This window comes from Salmo salar, chromosome ssa17 (assembly GCF_905237065.1).
Source record: "Salmo salar chromosome ssa17, Ssal_v3.1, whole genome shotgun sequence".
NCBI classification, from domain to species: Eukaryota; Metazoa; Chordata; class Actinopteri; order Salmoniformes; family Salmonidae; genus Salmo; species Salmo salar.
This window is the reverse complement of record NC_059458.1, coordinates 54,186,342-54,202,929: the sequence shown is the minus strand read 5'-3', so window position 1 is coordinate 54,202,929 and position 16,588 is coordinate 54,186,342. Positions and strand designations below refer to the sequence as shown.

General features: G+C 41.5%; 1 protein-coding gene across 6 annotated transcripts in view; it reads right to left on the bottom strand.

Moving 5' to 3' along the window:
• Positions 1–16,588, bottom strand: part of LOC106576082 (receptor-type tyrosine-protein phosphatase zeta) — a 52,733-nt gene that overhangs the window by 4,645 nt on the left and 31,500 nt on the right. For 2 of the 6 annotated variants that reach the window (XM_045699720.1, XM_045699722.1), the window contains 16 exons: positions 15,857–16,004; positions 7,343–7,583; positions 6,541–6,561; positions 6,047–6,143; positions 5,861–5,931; positions 5,491–5,625; positions 5,179–5,310; positions 4,815–4,978; positions 4,472–4,607; positions 4,154–4,300; positions 3,860–3,953; positions 3,516–3,592; positions 2,718–2,849; positions 2,404–2,556; positions 823–965; positions 427–562 (listed from right to left, as the gene is read on the bottom strand). In XM_045699720.1, coding sequence (XP_045555676.1) covers positions 427–562; positions 823–965; positions 2,404–2,556; positions 2,718–2,849; positions 3,516–3,592; positions 3,860–3,953; positions 4,154–4,300; positions 4,472–4,607; positions 4,815–4,978; positions 5,179–5,310; positions 5,491–5,625; positions 5,861–5,931; positions 6,047–6,143; positions 6,541–6,561; positions 7,343–7,583; positions 15,857–16,004 — 2,027 coding nt within the window. The remainder of the gene's footprint in view (positions 1–426; positions 563–822; positions 966–2,403; positions 2,557–2,717; positions 2,850–3,515; positions 3,593–3,859; positions 3,954–4,153; positions 4,301–4,471; positions 4,608–4,814; positions 4,979–5,178; positions 5,311–5,490; positions 5,626–5,860; positions 5,932–6,046; positions 6,144–6,540; positions 6,562–7,342; positions 7,584–15,856; positions 16,005–16,588) is intronic. The other 4 variants (XM_014152964.2, XM_014152967.2, XM_014152963.2 and 1 more) reach the window with 3 other exon arrangements.

Genomic DNA, 16,588 nt, shown 5'->3' with positions numbered 1-16,588 from the left:
ACGGCCGTTACAGCTAGGCTAGGGGTTAAGGTTAGGAGTTAGGTTAAAGGGTTAAGTTTAGGGTTTGGGTAAGAGTTCGCTAACATGCTAAGTAGTTGCATTAGCTAAAAAGTAGAAAGTAGTTGCACAGTTGCTAAAGTTGTCCGTGATGAGATTTGAAAACGCAACCTTTGGGTTGCTAGACGTTCGCGTTATACGACCACCCATCCACCCCGACCAACTCCTGTCCTTTTTTAAGTAACCTTCTGTTTTATGTAACCACACCAAACGTAACATATCATACTCATTTCAATGTCCCGGATTTTCCTTTACTATTTTACATCTAGTCTATGAGACCAGGCTGGTGTGAGTATGTGTGTGTCTATGTATGAGCTGTGCTATGTTCCCTGTGTTTCTGTGTTGTGTGTGTGCTGTTCCAGGACGTACCATGTCGTTGAAGACACCAGGCCTCATGAGGTTAGTCATGCGAGCCACCTGGTACACATCCACAGAGCCCTGCTGCTCCAGCTGCTGTGCCAGGGTGGTGAGGGCACAGAACAGCCCCGCCATCGAGCCACCCAGCCTGGCACAGACAGGGGAAAATATGCTATGAACCAATTACGGAAACAACACCCAAGTCTTTGTCTCAAACACAGAATGAGCCAACAACTCCTGTAACAAAAAGCACTTTTATATGGTGAATCAGTGAAATCAGTTCCCATCAGTGAGATAACACACTCTTCAAATAAGATTCCTCGCACCCTACCAGCCCTCAGCTGACCTCTCAACCCCAGAGAACACAGAGGGAACAGAGGAGAGGAACAGAGGAGAGCAGTAACTCACCGATCATGTACGACTATGGTTCCTTCTCTCCGTCTGCTGTCCTCTGTGATCATGTTGAGCAGCTGGAAGGTGCTGCTGACGGGGCTGTCTGGGTTGGGCCAGCAGGGGGACATGTACTGACGCACCTCCAGGACATAGTTATCCTGGGGAAAGAAAGAGAGAGAGAGGAGTGTGGGAAGGTGTGTGTGTGTGTGTGTGTGTGTGTGTGTGTGTGTGTGTGTGTGTGTGTGTGTGTGTGTAGTTCTCATTTGTGTGTGGTCCTCATTTGTGTGTATGTGTCTGGTTTGATCTGTGTGTGGTTTGATCTCTCCCAGCTAGCACATTTGGTTCATTGGAAGTTGTGGGAACGTATGTTTTTGGTTTCACATTGGTTGTGAACAGTTCTGAGAACAGAAGCGAACATTTTGTCTGTTCTGGGAATGTTTATTTTTAGTTTGCATCCAGGGAGGTTCTGAGAGCGTTTTACTCTGGTTCCTTGGAAGTGTTATTAACCCTCTGAGAAATGAAATTATAGGGAATGTTTCTGAATGTTTCAATAAGACTTTTAATAACACTGCTAGATTATTTGGGGTTCGAAACATGTTTGAACTCCATGCACAGATAGGACACATGGAAATTCATTTCCTTGGGCAGTAGCCCTTTCCTGCAGTCAAATGACCAAATCACCTTCTGGTGGCCTAATGGGTGGAACGTTAAAAAACGATCAAAATTCGGTTTCTATGTGAAACGGTTTTGTTATAGTTCAGTCCTTTTTGATGTATATAAATTGAAATATTGAGATTCAAACTCAAAATGTAATACATTTCAAGATCTATATCTGGCATGGTACAGGTGTCTTCTTTTTTTATGCCCATAACCATGTGTGTGAGGTGTATACTTTTGTTTCAAAGCACTCATTAAGATCAGATGTGGACAATTAGTGGTCGCGGCCAACACACCTCAACACACTAAACAAGATAGAGGATACAAAGTGTTTGTTGATGCTGAGAATGGAATGTTTACGTTTTTAAATAACATTGCAAGAAAGTTCTCTGAACATTACAAACGTTTTCTTATGTTGGTTATGTAACGTTTTCTTCACGTTCTTGGAACAATTTGAGAACCTGACTTTAAAGAAAACCTTGAGGAAACCTTAGGAAACATTATGCTGAAGTACTGAAATTCCCACGGAAGAACTTGTTTCTTAACGTTCTCTCAACTATCTGAGAACATTCCCAAAGCCAAACTAGTTGGAGAACGTTACTCGAACATTACCAAAATTGAAATGAAATGTAACCATGTTTGAACTTTTAGGAAATGTTCTGTTAAAGTAATGAAATACCAAGAAAATAATAATTTTTTGTCAAGTTCCTTAAATGTGCCGAGAATGTTCCAAAGACAGGCAACTATCCTGCACCATTCCCAGAAAGTTGTGGAAAGGTTGCAAAATAACCATAGGACAACCATGCTCCCACCAAGCTATAAGAAACATTTGGTTCTCAGATCGTTATGTGCTAGCTGGGCTGTGTATGTGGTTAAATCTGTGTGTGTGTGTATGCGTGTGCGAGCTTGCACGTGTGAGTGTGTGGGGTTGGATCTTACCTGTGTGGCCTCCAGTAAGAAGTCGTGGACCACCAGTCTCTCCTCGTTGGCCAGACAGATGTGGTCCTCTCCAGAGAACGACACTATGAAACCCTCACAGCTGATTGGCTGATCCTTACTGGGCCAGTACACACAAGACTCCTCCCCCTCACTCTGATAGGACACAATGGAGACAGCGTTATAGGTGTGATACTGTTGACGTGTGTGTGTGTGTGTGTGTGTGTGTGTGTGTGTGTGTGTGTGTGTGTGTGTGTGTGTGTGTGTGTGTGTGTGCGTGTGTGTGTCTGTGTGTGTGTGAAGTGCTACCTGCTTACCTGTGCTGTGTGTGTGTCAGGCAGGGAGATGATGAGCTGTGAGTTGTGGTCCCAGACCATTCTCCAGAAGTCAGAGACAGTGGAGGGGAGAGGAGACTGGGTCAGGATAAATTCCCTGCTCTTGTGGTAACCCTGGAACACAGCACAGACACAGTCAAAATAAACAACATGAATCCGGAACACACATATCACTTTGCTTCGACATGGTTTATGAGTGTACAAAACATTAGGAACACCTTCATTTTGGGTTGCACCCCTTTTGCCCTCAGAACAGACTCAATTCATCAGGGCATGGACTCTACAAGGTGTAGAAGCATTCCACAGGGACAGTTGTGTCAATTTGGCTGGATGTACAATACTTTGGGTGGTGGACCATTCTTGATACACACGGGAAACTGTTGAGAGTGAAAAACCCATCGGCGTTGCAGTTCTTGACACACTCAACCGGTGCACCTGGCACCTACTACCCTACCCTGTTCAAAGGCACTTAAATATTTTGTCTGGCCCATTCACCCTCTGAATGGCACACAATACACAATCCATGTCTCAATTGTCTCAAGGCTTAAAAAGCCTTCTTTAACCCGTCTCCTCCCCTTCATCTACACTGATTGAAGTGGATTTAACAGGTGACATCAATAAGGGATCATAGCTTTCACCTGGATTCACCTGGTCAGTCTATGTCATGGAAAAAGCCATTCCTAATGTTTTGTACACTCAGTGTATGTAGTGTTTATGAAGACCTTGCGAATGCTCTATAAAGCATTTATAAGGGGTCCAAATGGACAACCTCGTTCTTACCATGATATAGGAAGCGTTGATGTAGTCTGAAGATTCTCCTTCCACTGGACATGACAGACACACTCTGGATCTCTCCACTGCAGCACACACAGAAACACACCACGCAATTGACTATTTTCAAGTGGTCCTAAAGTATTGCTTGAATTTATTTATTGAAAGAGTTCTGGTTCTCTCAGATAAACTATTCCATTTTTTTATTACTCTGAATCGAAATGTTCTTTTGCCTATTTCTCTTCTCTGCTGAGGTAAGACATGGATGAAGGAGAACCTTTTCCTGGTATTGACTGAATGGCTGTCTCTAACCAACTATATCGTGTTGTGTGTGATTGGCTACTTCAACTCACCCGGCATGAGAGAGGAGGTCCTGTTTTTGTCAGCGTTTCCTTCTCTCAGGGCAGCGGCGTAGTCAGCCTGTCTGGCTCTGCGCTGACTCACCAGCTATAACACAACAGTAGTAAACATTACCAACACATTACCATCACTCCTGCTAAGTGGCTTTCACCAATCAAGTCATGCCAGATCAGTGATTACTTCAAAGGATGTATCCTCAATGTGTTTGGGCAGGTCCCAAGTCAGGGCCCAGAAAGTAGCACACTAGGGTGTTGGGTTCCACTCTGTGTGTGTGTGTGTGTTCTGACCTTGAACTGTCTCTCCATGCGTGTCCTCCCGGAGGGCCCAGTGGTCAGCAGGTCCGAGACGTAGGAGTGGACCAGGTCAGAGGTCACCAGAGTGTCCCTGCTGACGATGGCCTCCACCAGGGCATCATGGATAAACACATACTGTTCCTGAGGACCAGAGAGACATAACACAGAGAGAGACTTCTCACATCAGGGCTGGATAATGACGTGATTATTAGAATCGGCTGTATAGTTCTAGCGCAAAAGCCTAAATGTGCACCCCTTCGGTTCCCCGGGACCGAGTTTGGGAAACGCTGCTCCTGTAAGTGTGTGCATTACCTCCGTCTGTACCAGGTAGTTCCTCTGTGTTCTGACGTGTTTGAGGAAGCCCAGTATGTTGACTGTTCCCTGGTCCTGGATCTGTTGCAGCATACTGTCCAGCACGATGTAGGTCCCTGTCCTCCCCACACCAGCACTACACACACAGAACATACTTGTGAGAGAGTTCCACACAACACAATGCTTCCCTTTTCAGAAATGAATACTCGGGATATTCACCTTCTGCACAAAGCCATTGGATCTGCATACTGTTATTCAACCCTTTCTCAAGCAATATTTTTGCCAAGTCTTTCCCCCTGGTTGTTATTAACCCCCCCCCCCTTCCCACACACACCCAGCCCACCTGCAGTGTACAAGGACGGGGCCCATGTCCTGAGTCCTGGCCTGGGACGAGGCCCGTACGAAGGAGATGACAGGCAGGGTGTATTCAGGCACGCCCATGTCAGGCCACTGGGTGTAGTGGTACTGGACCACCGTCCTCTCAGCACAATATCCCCGCTGGGAAGCCTGTAGGTACAACACACAGCAGGCAGGGTCAAACAGACTAGAAGCTCTGTGCACTTCAGTGCATCTTCTTCAAGGTGTGTGTGTGTGTGTGTGTGTGTGTGTGTGTGTGTGTGTGTGTGTGTGTGTGTGTGTGTGTGTGTGTGTGTGTGTGTGTGTGTGTGTGTGTGTGTGTGTGTGTGTGTGTGTGTCCAGGCAGGTACCTTTTGTGAGGTGTCTCTGACGGTAAAGGTTCTCCGGGTATAGTAGGCCAGGGTCTTGGTGTCTTTTAGGGTCACCAGGAAATAACCGTACACCTCCTGGTTCTCCATTGGCCAGTACTGGTCACACTTCCTCTGACATCACAGTCACACAATGGTCAAAACAGTCATATAAAAGTCAGATAAAAACTTCACAAACATAGTTATGTTCCATTTTTCTTTGCTCTTGAACCAATGTTTTCTGTTCAAACTGTGTAAAAATAGACACATTAACACAGTGCCCCAGCTTGCAGTCCATCTGTGTGACTAACTGACCCGCCCCTTCTCCAACAGGTTGGTGATCATGATGATGACTCCAACATTCTCCTGCCACACCATCCTCCAGAAGTCCTCTGTTCCAGACTTCAGGGGGCCCTGGGCTGCGATGTAGGCTCTTGTACGCTCAAAACCCTGACAGGAACACACACACACACACACACACACACACACACACACACACACACACACACACACACACACACACACACACACACACACACACACAGATCAATCAATCAATGAACCAATCAGTCAATCTTCCATACTACCCCTCAGTCTGTATTTCTATACCAATCCTCTTTACATAGTGTACGTACATGTTCAGTAGTTGATATAGATATGAATGATAAGGAGAGGAGCTACTTACATCTACAAAGTTAGCATTGATGTAGTCTCCACCTTTTCCCTCTTCCAGCAGTTTGACTCTGCTGTGGTCATCTAGAACAACAAAGAGGGTTAATGCATAGTGTGTCTGTGAGTGTGTGTGTGTGTGTGTGTGTGTGTGTGTGTGTGTGTGTGTGTGTGTGTGTGTGTGTGTGTGTGTGAGACGTACAGGCCATGATGTTGATGTATCGGTTCTTGTTCTTGTTGTCTGGGTGGTTGGAGCTGTCAGTGGTGATGCCCATCTCCACCGTGCACGACTGCACCTCCTGTAAGAGAAACACACACTGGCACTCAGTCACACAACCCTGAACAATGAATGACCAATAGACACACACGCTGAGCCATTACGAACCAACCCACACAACCCGGCCTGTGCCCAACACGCAAGTCCAATGATCAAATAGAAGGTAGCATGCAAGAAGAACACAACAAACAAGAAAAGACTCAAATACATGACAGCAGACAGTACAGCTACTCAGAGATGTGATCCATGCAACAAAGAAAACACTATCAGTCAATTCCAATGATAGGATAAAGAGAAAAGGCCTTCCTGATTCTGAGGTCAAAGGTCAAAGACTCAGGAAGTCCTGATGAATCAGGATAAGATGAGATCACATCTTTGATACTGTGTGCATATCTAATCTAACACAAAGGAAGTCTTACCTCATAACACTCTGTCACAATCTAATGGGGGGGGGGGGGGGGAGTAGGGGGTGAGAATGGGAGGTGGAAGGGTGGTGGGGAGGAGGGGGTGAGAATGCAGAAAGCACAGCGATGAGGGGTTGGGCGACACACAGTGACCAGTCAGTGTAGATACACAAACATGAGGAACATCTCTCTGTGTGTGTGTATGTCTCTGGAGGTAGTGGGCATGCCTATTGACAGGGTCAGCTACTGATGCACCCACTTTTGCAAACTGTACGCCATGTTGACACCAAACATTCTATTTGAACGTTCTCTCGGAATGGGTGGTGTGAACACGGCACACATTAAAATGTCTAAACGTTTTGCCCAACTCTGTATCTATAGCTATGTACAGGGTGTATTTCGAGTAAGGTTACCTACAGAGACAGTGTAATGTAGTCCCTCACCCAAACATACAGTACACCCTCAACATGCTAACCCACAACCACAACAGTTACACTGAGATAGATAGGGACATCTAATACACATAGTAACATCTACAGACGACAACTAAAGTGTTGCTCTAACCATTAAACAAACGTTTCTGTTTCAGACAGTGCCACCTTTCAGACAGGACGCCTCACTTACCAGTAGTGTTGAGTTCAGTTATACTCTGAACAAACACTTGTATTGATTAGAAAGGAATAGCTTTAGTAAGCAGTGAGGGTGAAACCCTAACCATGACTACCACACTGTGTCTAGGTGATGTTAATACTGCTGGGGAGCATTAAGAGTGGTATGTATCATACATACAGTAGTATCAGGCTGATGTCTCTCTCACCTCAAACTCCTTGGAGAAGGTGTTGGTCTGGTGGAGCTCTGCCACGTGCTTCACAAACTGCTTCACTGACAGCGCCTCGTGCTCTTCTGAAAACACAGACAGGAATGAATGAATGGACGATGTGTGTGGTGTGTGTGTGGGAGTGTTACCTGTGGCGAGCAGCAGAGGTGAAGACAAAGCAGAGATGACTTTGGGTGAGGCGGTGTCTTCAGTGAAGAAGTCAACCGTCTGGAAGCAGTTTCTACAAACGTTGCAAATAGAAATATAATGAATAGAGCTGACACGACTCCAAATTCTACAGCACAGACAATCATACCTGCTCTACACGATACATTTCTATCTGAACACACACTGTAAAACATTTGCTGTAAAATGTACAGTAACTTACTGGCAGCAATTGGCCAGTAAGTTACTGTCATTTATTTTAGAGTACAGCTACTGTAATACATTTAACAGTAATTAATTGTAATCGAATTACAGTATATTATTGGAATTACCCATGCAGTGACATATTACCCAGTATTCTTTTTCCATTTCCATTTTGGTCATTTAGAGGGCACTCTTGTCCTTAGCAACTTACAGTCAGTGTATTCACCCAAGGTTGATACAAACATGCTCAGTCATAGCAAGTAAAAAGCTTCTCCATTACTTGTAATTACAACAAGACATCTTATGATATATCTCTGGATAGTGCCAATACAATACTGAGATATTTACAGTAACTTGATGACAGAGCAATGAAACACAGTGCAACACAGTAAAACGGACTATTAAACTATAAAAGAAAACAACAGTATTTTACTGTAATTACAAGGGATTAGACCAAGCAGGTAGGCTGTATGCATTTGCATATTAATTCATACTAGGTGTTTCATATCACTTTCCCTTCTAGAGGCCTAATCAAAGGCTTTCAAACTGGCCTTGATTACAGGGCAAAACATTGAATGGACATGAGTACATATTCAGCCATGAAAAGACCTGCTTCTACTCCGATCTGTTCCCTATAGGTACACTGAACACAAATATAAACACAACATGTAACCTGTTGGTCCCATGTTTCATGAACTGAAATAAAAGATCCCAAACATTTTTCATATGCACAAAAAAAATATTGATCTAAAAAATGTGTTTACATCCGTTAGTGAGCATTTCTCCTTTGCCAAGATAATCCACCCACCTGACAGGTGTGGCATATCAACCAGCTGATTAAACAGCATGGCCATTACACAGGTGCACCTTGTGCTGGGGACAATAAAAAGCCACTCTAAAATGTGCAGTTCCGTCGAATGTTCACCAGAGCTGTTGCCAGAGAATCTAATGCTAATTGCTCTACCATAAACCTTATAGAATTTGACAGTACTTCCAACCCGCCTCACAACCGTAGACCACGTGTATGGCGTCATGTGGGCGAGTGGTTGGCTGATAACAACAAGAGGAGGTGATGAGACTTAACAGCCACAGCTTGTCCCATGAATTTATCACAAAAATTGAGGATTAGCTGATAACTACGAAACAAACATTCTGGATAATATAGAGCATCTGGAACTATTTATTGATCGAAAAAGAAACGGATACATCGAAGCGAACAAGAGAAGACCTTTCCTCGAGGTCTGCGAGCTAAACAGGAGGAAAACCGCCGTCTAAAATTCATAACGTTTTTATAACTATGTTTCCAGAAGATAGAGCATTGCTTACATGCATGAGCGAGCAGTTAAAAAAACTGGATCTATTGCCTGGCCTACTGGGGGAGGTTGAGGCCTTAAAAACAGTTATAAAATGGAAAATAAGACCGTGGACTCCCTAAAAGACACTAACGTTACAGAGGCTACGGTATGATAATAAAACAATGAAAGCCGAATTACTTGATCTAAAGTGCAGAAGTATGAGAAATAATACTGTTATAATGGGAATAAAGGTTGAAGAAAACTATCAGTCAACGGAGGAAAAAGTCAAGGTGTTCATGAAACGATCCGGTGGAGCTCCACCGTTTCGGTGGCAGAGTAGATGGAAGGCCCCGTCCGATCGTACGTATGCTAACCCACTACAGAAATTAAAATCGCCTTGTTTACAACCGGGTAGGGAATTGAAAACCCCATTCTCTATTAATGAACAATTTCCTCAGGAGATAGTGGAGCCAAGCAGAGATGCAGAATGTTCGTCTAGTGGTCGATAAATGATATGGAAATAATCTCGATGACTCGATGACTACAACGTGGCTGTGAGGGATAGCTGCCTCCTGTGATAGCTGTGATAGCTGCCTCCTGTTGAAGTAGTTCCTGATACATATTTGCATCGCATTACACAGTACAAATATGGATTCATTGTTTGTTTTTTTGTTTGTTGCATGTACGACTTTTTTTGGTTTTTATTCATGCGTTATGGAACCGTGGACTATGTGGACTTAAAATAAGGTTGGATTTATGGTAATGAAGAATGGGTATGATTAACTTATCATCTTTCTATTTAGGCAAAATGGAGCTTTGGACTGTATGGACGTAATATCAGATTTTGATTTAGGGGAAGGCAAGGATGGGTAAGGCTGACCTCTTTTTATGAGTAAAAAAAATAATTAATTTGAAGATTGTACATTAGAAATACTAAGGTAGTTTTTTTTGTTTAATATGATATGTCCTAATTGTAGAGGTTGGGTATATTATGACTTAAAATATGTTATATAGTGCGGCCCTTGTACGCCGATGGGAATAGGAAAGATTCGCTTTTCAGATAAAACTTAATAAATATGAATAGATGTATTATAGGGCTAGGATAAAGGATTATATAATTTAAAAACCCGCATAGGTTCTCTATTGGAATAGGCCTATACGATCCTGAAAAATTGGCAATACCCTTTTACATTAAAACAATTATTCTCAATATAAAAAATTTAAAGGATGATTATTCTTCCGATACACACCGGCAAAAGGATGGATTAGGTATTGTCAACAGGGTTGTTGTCTCTAGTGTGTGTGGGCTGGTTAACACTGGGATAAAGTGATTCAAAGTTAACGGTAGAACTAATACAATAATTGGCTTATGGAAGCACTTCTCTAAGCGAGAGAAATGTATATTATATATTTCTATGAGCTATTTATGTTACCTTTTTTATATTCTTGATCCTAATGATATAGGCCTAGGTGTAAAACAGCCGAGGTGATAGAGCAACGACCCTGGAATAAAAAATAAAAAAAATGTGTAGGGTGGAGAGAGGGTTGGTTTTACAGGTTTACTCGCTCCGGATTGTCAGTACTGCATGTGTTATTGGCTGTCGTGTCGGGAATCGATTGTGAGTTTGAATTTGAGTATTCCTTCCCATAAGGGAGTGCCGGAGTTGGTCGGCTCTGGCATTGCTATGGCACGATACAACAGGATATAATGTAATGCCTAAGACAAGTTTTTATTTGCGTTAGAATCTGTTTCTTTTTCCTCCTTTTTTTGTCAAAATATAATTAGGACTACATGAAATATGTCTTGCATGTAATGGACATAACAAAAGGACTGGTCTTGCGATATATTTAGGTTCTCTTTTTTCATAATTTCTTTTTTTTTTACGAACAACTGAATCCAATGAACTGAGCAGGCTGGGCTCACATGCTTATAGTTTTGCTAGGACTTTCAAATATGAGCATGCTTTTATAAGATTGTGCTGTTATTAATATGATATATTACAGTTTTTTTTCTGACTGTTTTCCATGTTATGTGGTTAGTTCTCTTAAGCGTCCTGATAGATAATTATGTTATCATGGGACTGACCATATTTCCCTCTGGCCAACGCCAATTGGCGGCCAAGGGTTTGCCTTAGGACGAAAAAAGGTGAGCCATGAGTCAGGGAGATGGTCTGATGATATGGGGGGAGGTTTTAGTGGGTGGAATATTAGGACAATTGGAGCTTTATGAAGTTGCACCTACAGTATGCTTAACAGTGCAAATTATTATCATCATGGTACTTTTTAATTGTAAGTTTGCAAACACTGGTTGTGATAAGTATAATTGAAACTTGGGTATCATTATGGTAAGTGGGGAAATAAGTATAGCAAGTTATAATTGTAATGGCTTAGCAGATCATAAAAAAATATCAATTTTTACATGGCTAAAAGAGAGATATCTACTGTTTACAGGAAACTCATTCTACAAATATAGATGAGGTTGGGTGGGAAAAGGACTGGGAGGGAGAAATATATTTTTGTCATGGTCAAAGAAATTCAAAAGGGGTGAATATATTAATTAATACAAATTTTGATCCGATTGTGCAGACAGATCCGCAAGGAAGATGGATTATTTTAAATATTCTATTGGACCAAAAACATATCTGGCTAATGTATCTATATGGGCCAAATAATGATCCAAACTTTTTCGAAAATATATAAACCGTCTTTCAAAGATAATTTGTAAAAATCCAAATAGCTTCACAGATCTTAATTGTAAAGGGTTTAAACACTGTTTCCCATGCTTGTTCAATGAACCATAAACAATTAATGAACATGCACCTGTGGAACGGTCGTTAACGTTTTTAGGATAGGGGGCAGCATTTGGATGAAGTGTGCCCAAAGTAAACTGCCTGCTACTCAGGCCCAGAAGCTAGGATATGCATATAATTGGTAGAGTTGGATAGAAAACACTCTAGTGTTTCTAAAACTGTTTCTAAAACTGTTAAAATAATGTCTGAGTATAACAGAACTTATTTGTCAGGCGAAACCCAGAGGACAAGCCATCCAGGAATTTTTGTTGTTGTTGAGGTGACAGTGTTTTCAATGGGGTTTCTATGTGGATCTAGATTTCTAAGGCACTTGCTTGCAGTTCCTATCGCTTCCACTGGATGTCAACAGTCTTTAGAAATTGGTTTATGTTTTTCTTTTGAGTAATGAAGAAGTATGGCTGTTCAGAACGAGGGTCGAGTCTAGTGCACTGTTGTGGTTGGGGCGCGTGACCTGAAAGCTCGCTCCACTTTGTTTTCGTCCGGTATTGAACACAGTTTATCCCGTCTTAAATTTTATCGATTATTTACATAAAAAAAACTAAAGTTGTATTAGGAAAGTTGTTGGAAATGTTTGGATCAAGATTACAGGTAACTTATTAGATAATCTGTAGTCATGTTGCGCGAGTTGGAACCGGTGTTTTTCTGATTCAAACGCGCCAAATAAATGAACATTTTGGAGATATAACGACGGAATTTATTGAACAAAAGGACCATTTATGATGTTTATGGGACATATTGGAGTGCCAACAGAAGAAGGTAAGGCATGAATTATATCGTTATTTCTGAGTTTTGTGTCCCGCCTGGTGGGTTGAATTATGATTGTCATGTGTTTGTTTGATGGGGTGCTGTCCTCAGATAAGAGCAGGGTTTGCTTTCGCCGTAAAGCCTTTTTGAAATCTTACACGGTGACTAGATTAACAAGAAGTTAAGCTTTAATTTGGTGTATTGCACTTGTGAATGTATAAAAGTTAAATATTTCTAATAATTCTTTTTGAATTTCGTGCTCTGCCATTTCACCGGATGTTGTCAAAATGTTCCGCTAGCGGAACCCCTAGCCGTAAAAGGTTAACCCCTTGATGTTCTTGTTGGATCTAATTTTAATAACTAGCATTTCAAATGGCCATAATAAATAAATATGGAGACAACGGACAGCCTTGTTTTACTCCTCTTAAAATCTCAATACTTTCTGAGAAGTAACCATTGTTTACATCTGGGTTTGTTGTACATAACTTTAACCCATTGTATAAGAGATTCACCAAAATTAAAGTATTCCAGGCATTTATATATAAATTATAATCGTACTTTATCAAATGCCTTTTCAAAATCTGCAATGAAGACCAGACCTGGTATCTTCAATGTTTCATAATGTTCAATTGTTTCAAGTAATTGTCGTATATTATCTCCAATATATTGTCCAGGTAAAAAACCTGTCTGATCAGGATGAACATTATCTGGTATAACCTTTTTTTATTCTATATGCTATGCATTTCGCCAGGATTTTCACATCACAAGATTGAAGTGTTAGAGGCCTCCAGTTTTATACCACTCGTATAAGAGTAATTAAAACATGCTAATAATGGATCTTTGAGTACATCAAAAAGGTCTGATATACTTCTACTGGTATGCCGTCAAGCCCTGTTTTTTTTTCCAGACTGAAAAGATTTTATTGCCTCAAAAAGTTCCTCTTCTGTAAGTTGGCCTTCACACCGATCTTTCTGTAATTTTGTTAATTTTACATTATTATTATTATTGAAAGAAATCCTTACAGTTAACATCATTCAGTGGAAATGGAGGAGACTGAAAAGAAAACATAAATAAAATATTTTGCTTCCGTCCTGTCTCCCTGTAGCGTTGTCTTAGGCATCTCACAATATGGACATTGCAATTTATTGCCCTGGCCACATCTGCAGTCCTCATGCCTTCTTGCAGCATGCCTAAGGAAAGTTCACGCAGATGCAGGGACCCTGGGCATCTTTCTTTTGGTGTTTTTCAGAGTCAGTAGAAAGGCCTCTTTAGTGTCCTAAGTATTCATAACTGTGACCTTAATTGCCTCCCGTCTGAAAGCTGTTAGTGTCTTAGAAATCCAGGGGATAAAAACAGTAGTGTCAATGTATGCTGATGACTTTTTTTTTTAAGTCCGCAATCTGGATCCCTGCTCAGTCTCATTGAAGAACTTGATCACTTTTCCAGCCTCTGGATTAAAACCTAATTATGACAAGTGTACCATATTACGTATTGGATCGTTAAAAAAATACAGTGTATACACTACCTTGTAGTTTACCAATAAAATGGGCAGATGGTGAAGTAGACATACTTGGTATTCACATCTCAAAAAATATAAATTAACTTACCACAATTAATTTCAATAGAAAGTTAGCAAAAATAGATAAGATTCTGCAACCATGGAGAGGTAAATACTTGTCTATTTATGGAAAAAATCACATTGATTAACTCTTTGGTCCTATCACAGTTTACTTACTTACTAATGGCACTGCCTCCTCCAGATGATTCGTTTTTAGATCATATGAGCAAAAAATATTTCATTTTATTTGGAATGCTAAGCCAGACAAAATTAAATGTGCCTATTTATATAATGAATGAGTTCGGGGGGCTAAAATTATTAAAGCTTTAAGCCTCTCACTGAAAGCGTCACTCATACATAAATTATACTTAAACCCAAAATGGTTCTCCAGTAGATTATTAAGAAAAGCTGATCCTTTGTTCTAAAATTGCTTTTTTGCCTTCATACAGAATACAACTTCTAATTTCTGACTAATTGAACATGTAATTATCGTAATTAGCACTACCAAATAAAATGGAGGCAAGTGGAAAAGGGAGAAGGTAGGGAATTTGTTTGCCTGCCATATATTAAAGATACAAATTGGCTGAAAGGAACTGGCATAAATAGAAAAATATACCAGTTTCATCTGAGGACAAAAAGGTTGACAGCTGCGCCGTACAGGTTGCAAAGTAAATGGGAGGAGATTTTCGATGTAGCAATTCCCTGACACATGATTTATGAACTAGTACAAAAAACTACACGTGACTCAACACTTTTCACTTTTCAGTTTCAATTATTATATACAATTCTTTCCACAAACAGAATGCTTATATATATATATAGGTCATACAACAATCTCAGTTCTGTAGATTGTGTTGCGAAGAGACAGAATCAATAGATCACTTATTCTGGTATTGCCCCTATGGCGATCTGGAAAGCCACAGCCAGTCCCCAAAAATTATATAATACTCATAGGAAAGGTTTTCATCTTTAGATCACAATCTGTGGATAATATACAAATAGAAAGTTTCAAACATTTTGTGAAACATCACAGCGCAATTGAAAAAATATATGGCACATGGAAACCTAAGGGCGGTCTATGGTGATAGGTGGGATGGGCTGAGAGTGGCTGAGGGTTGGGATTAAAGAGTTTGTTTGGTAATGTGGGGGGGGGTAGGTAGGGGCAGGCATAAGCTATGGACAACAAACACAATTGCATTTCATCAATGACAATTTAATTGTACAGAGATGCTGTGACGAGATCCTGAGGCCCATTGTCGTGCCATTCATCCGCTGCCATCACCTCACGTTTCAGCATGATAATGCATGACCCCATGTCACAAGGATCTGTACACAATTCTTGGAAGCTGAAAATGTCCCAGTTATTCCATGGCCTGCATAATCACCAGAATTGTCACCCATTGAGCATGTTTGGGATGCACTGGATCGACAGCATGTTCCAGTTTCCGCCAATATCCAGTAACTATGCACAGCCATGGGAGAAGGAGTCGGACAACATTCTTTCTTCTCACACAATATTTCACCAGAATGCACCATAATTAATAATGTAAAACACATTTACAGTATTTTACTGTGCATTTCATAGGTTTTGAAATTATAGAAATGTCTTACAGTGTGCTGTAAAACAAATGCAACGGTATTTTACTGTGGATTGTAAAGTAATCTACTGTATTCAGTTTATACAGTAAGTTACTGATAAAATTACAAAACTGCTAACAGTGCAGTGTGCTAATCGTACCTCCAGTAGATGAGGATGCCCACCAGGACCAGTAGACAGATAATTGTGAGGGTGGATACCACAGCCAGAGGGACCACTGTCCTCCTCTCCCTCTCAGCAACACTTCCCACCATTTCTACCCTTGACTCATGGCTGCTGTTACTGATCTCTGGGGGGAGGAAGAATCAGTTATTATTTACAGACTTGTATGCACACGCACACTCCCTGGATTTAAAAAATACATTTATTTCAATCAGTAGGAAATCTGTTACCACATCATTGAGTACAAATACCATAATCATATTTCCTCTCATACACAAGGAAATCTCATATTACTCTCCAAATAACACCACCTAACCCGCCACCATGACTGGAGATTCCTGAGTGTATGTTACCTTTCCTCAGCTCCTCCACAGCCCTGCTGTCAGGGAGAACAGGGACATGTAGATCTATAAAAGGGATATGCAGCTCTATAGCAGAGTTACCAGCGCTGGGCAGCTCCACTAGGACCTCTCCAGCTCTGTCTCCAGACCCACTAGCCTCCCCCAGCACCACAGACCCCTGAGGATTGGCCCCTGCTCTGTCCACCTCGGACACACCACTACCAGTCTCACTCTCAAAGTAGAAGATAGAAGAAAGAACCCCTAAGTCACCGCTGCTCTCTTCCTGTGTCTCTCCCTCTGTTGTGTCCATGGCTGAGGCCAGTGTGAGTGAACGTAGGTCTGTCCAAAGGGAAAGTGTTGCCCCTCTCGG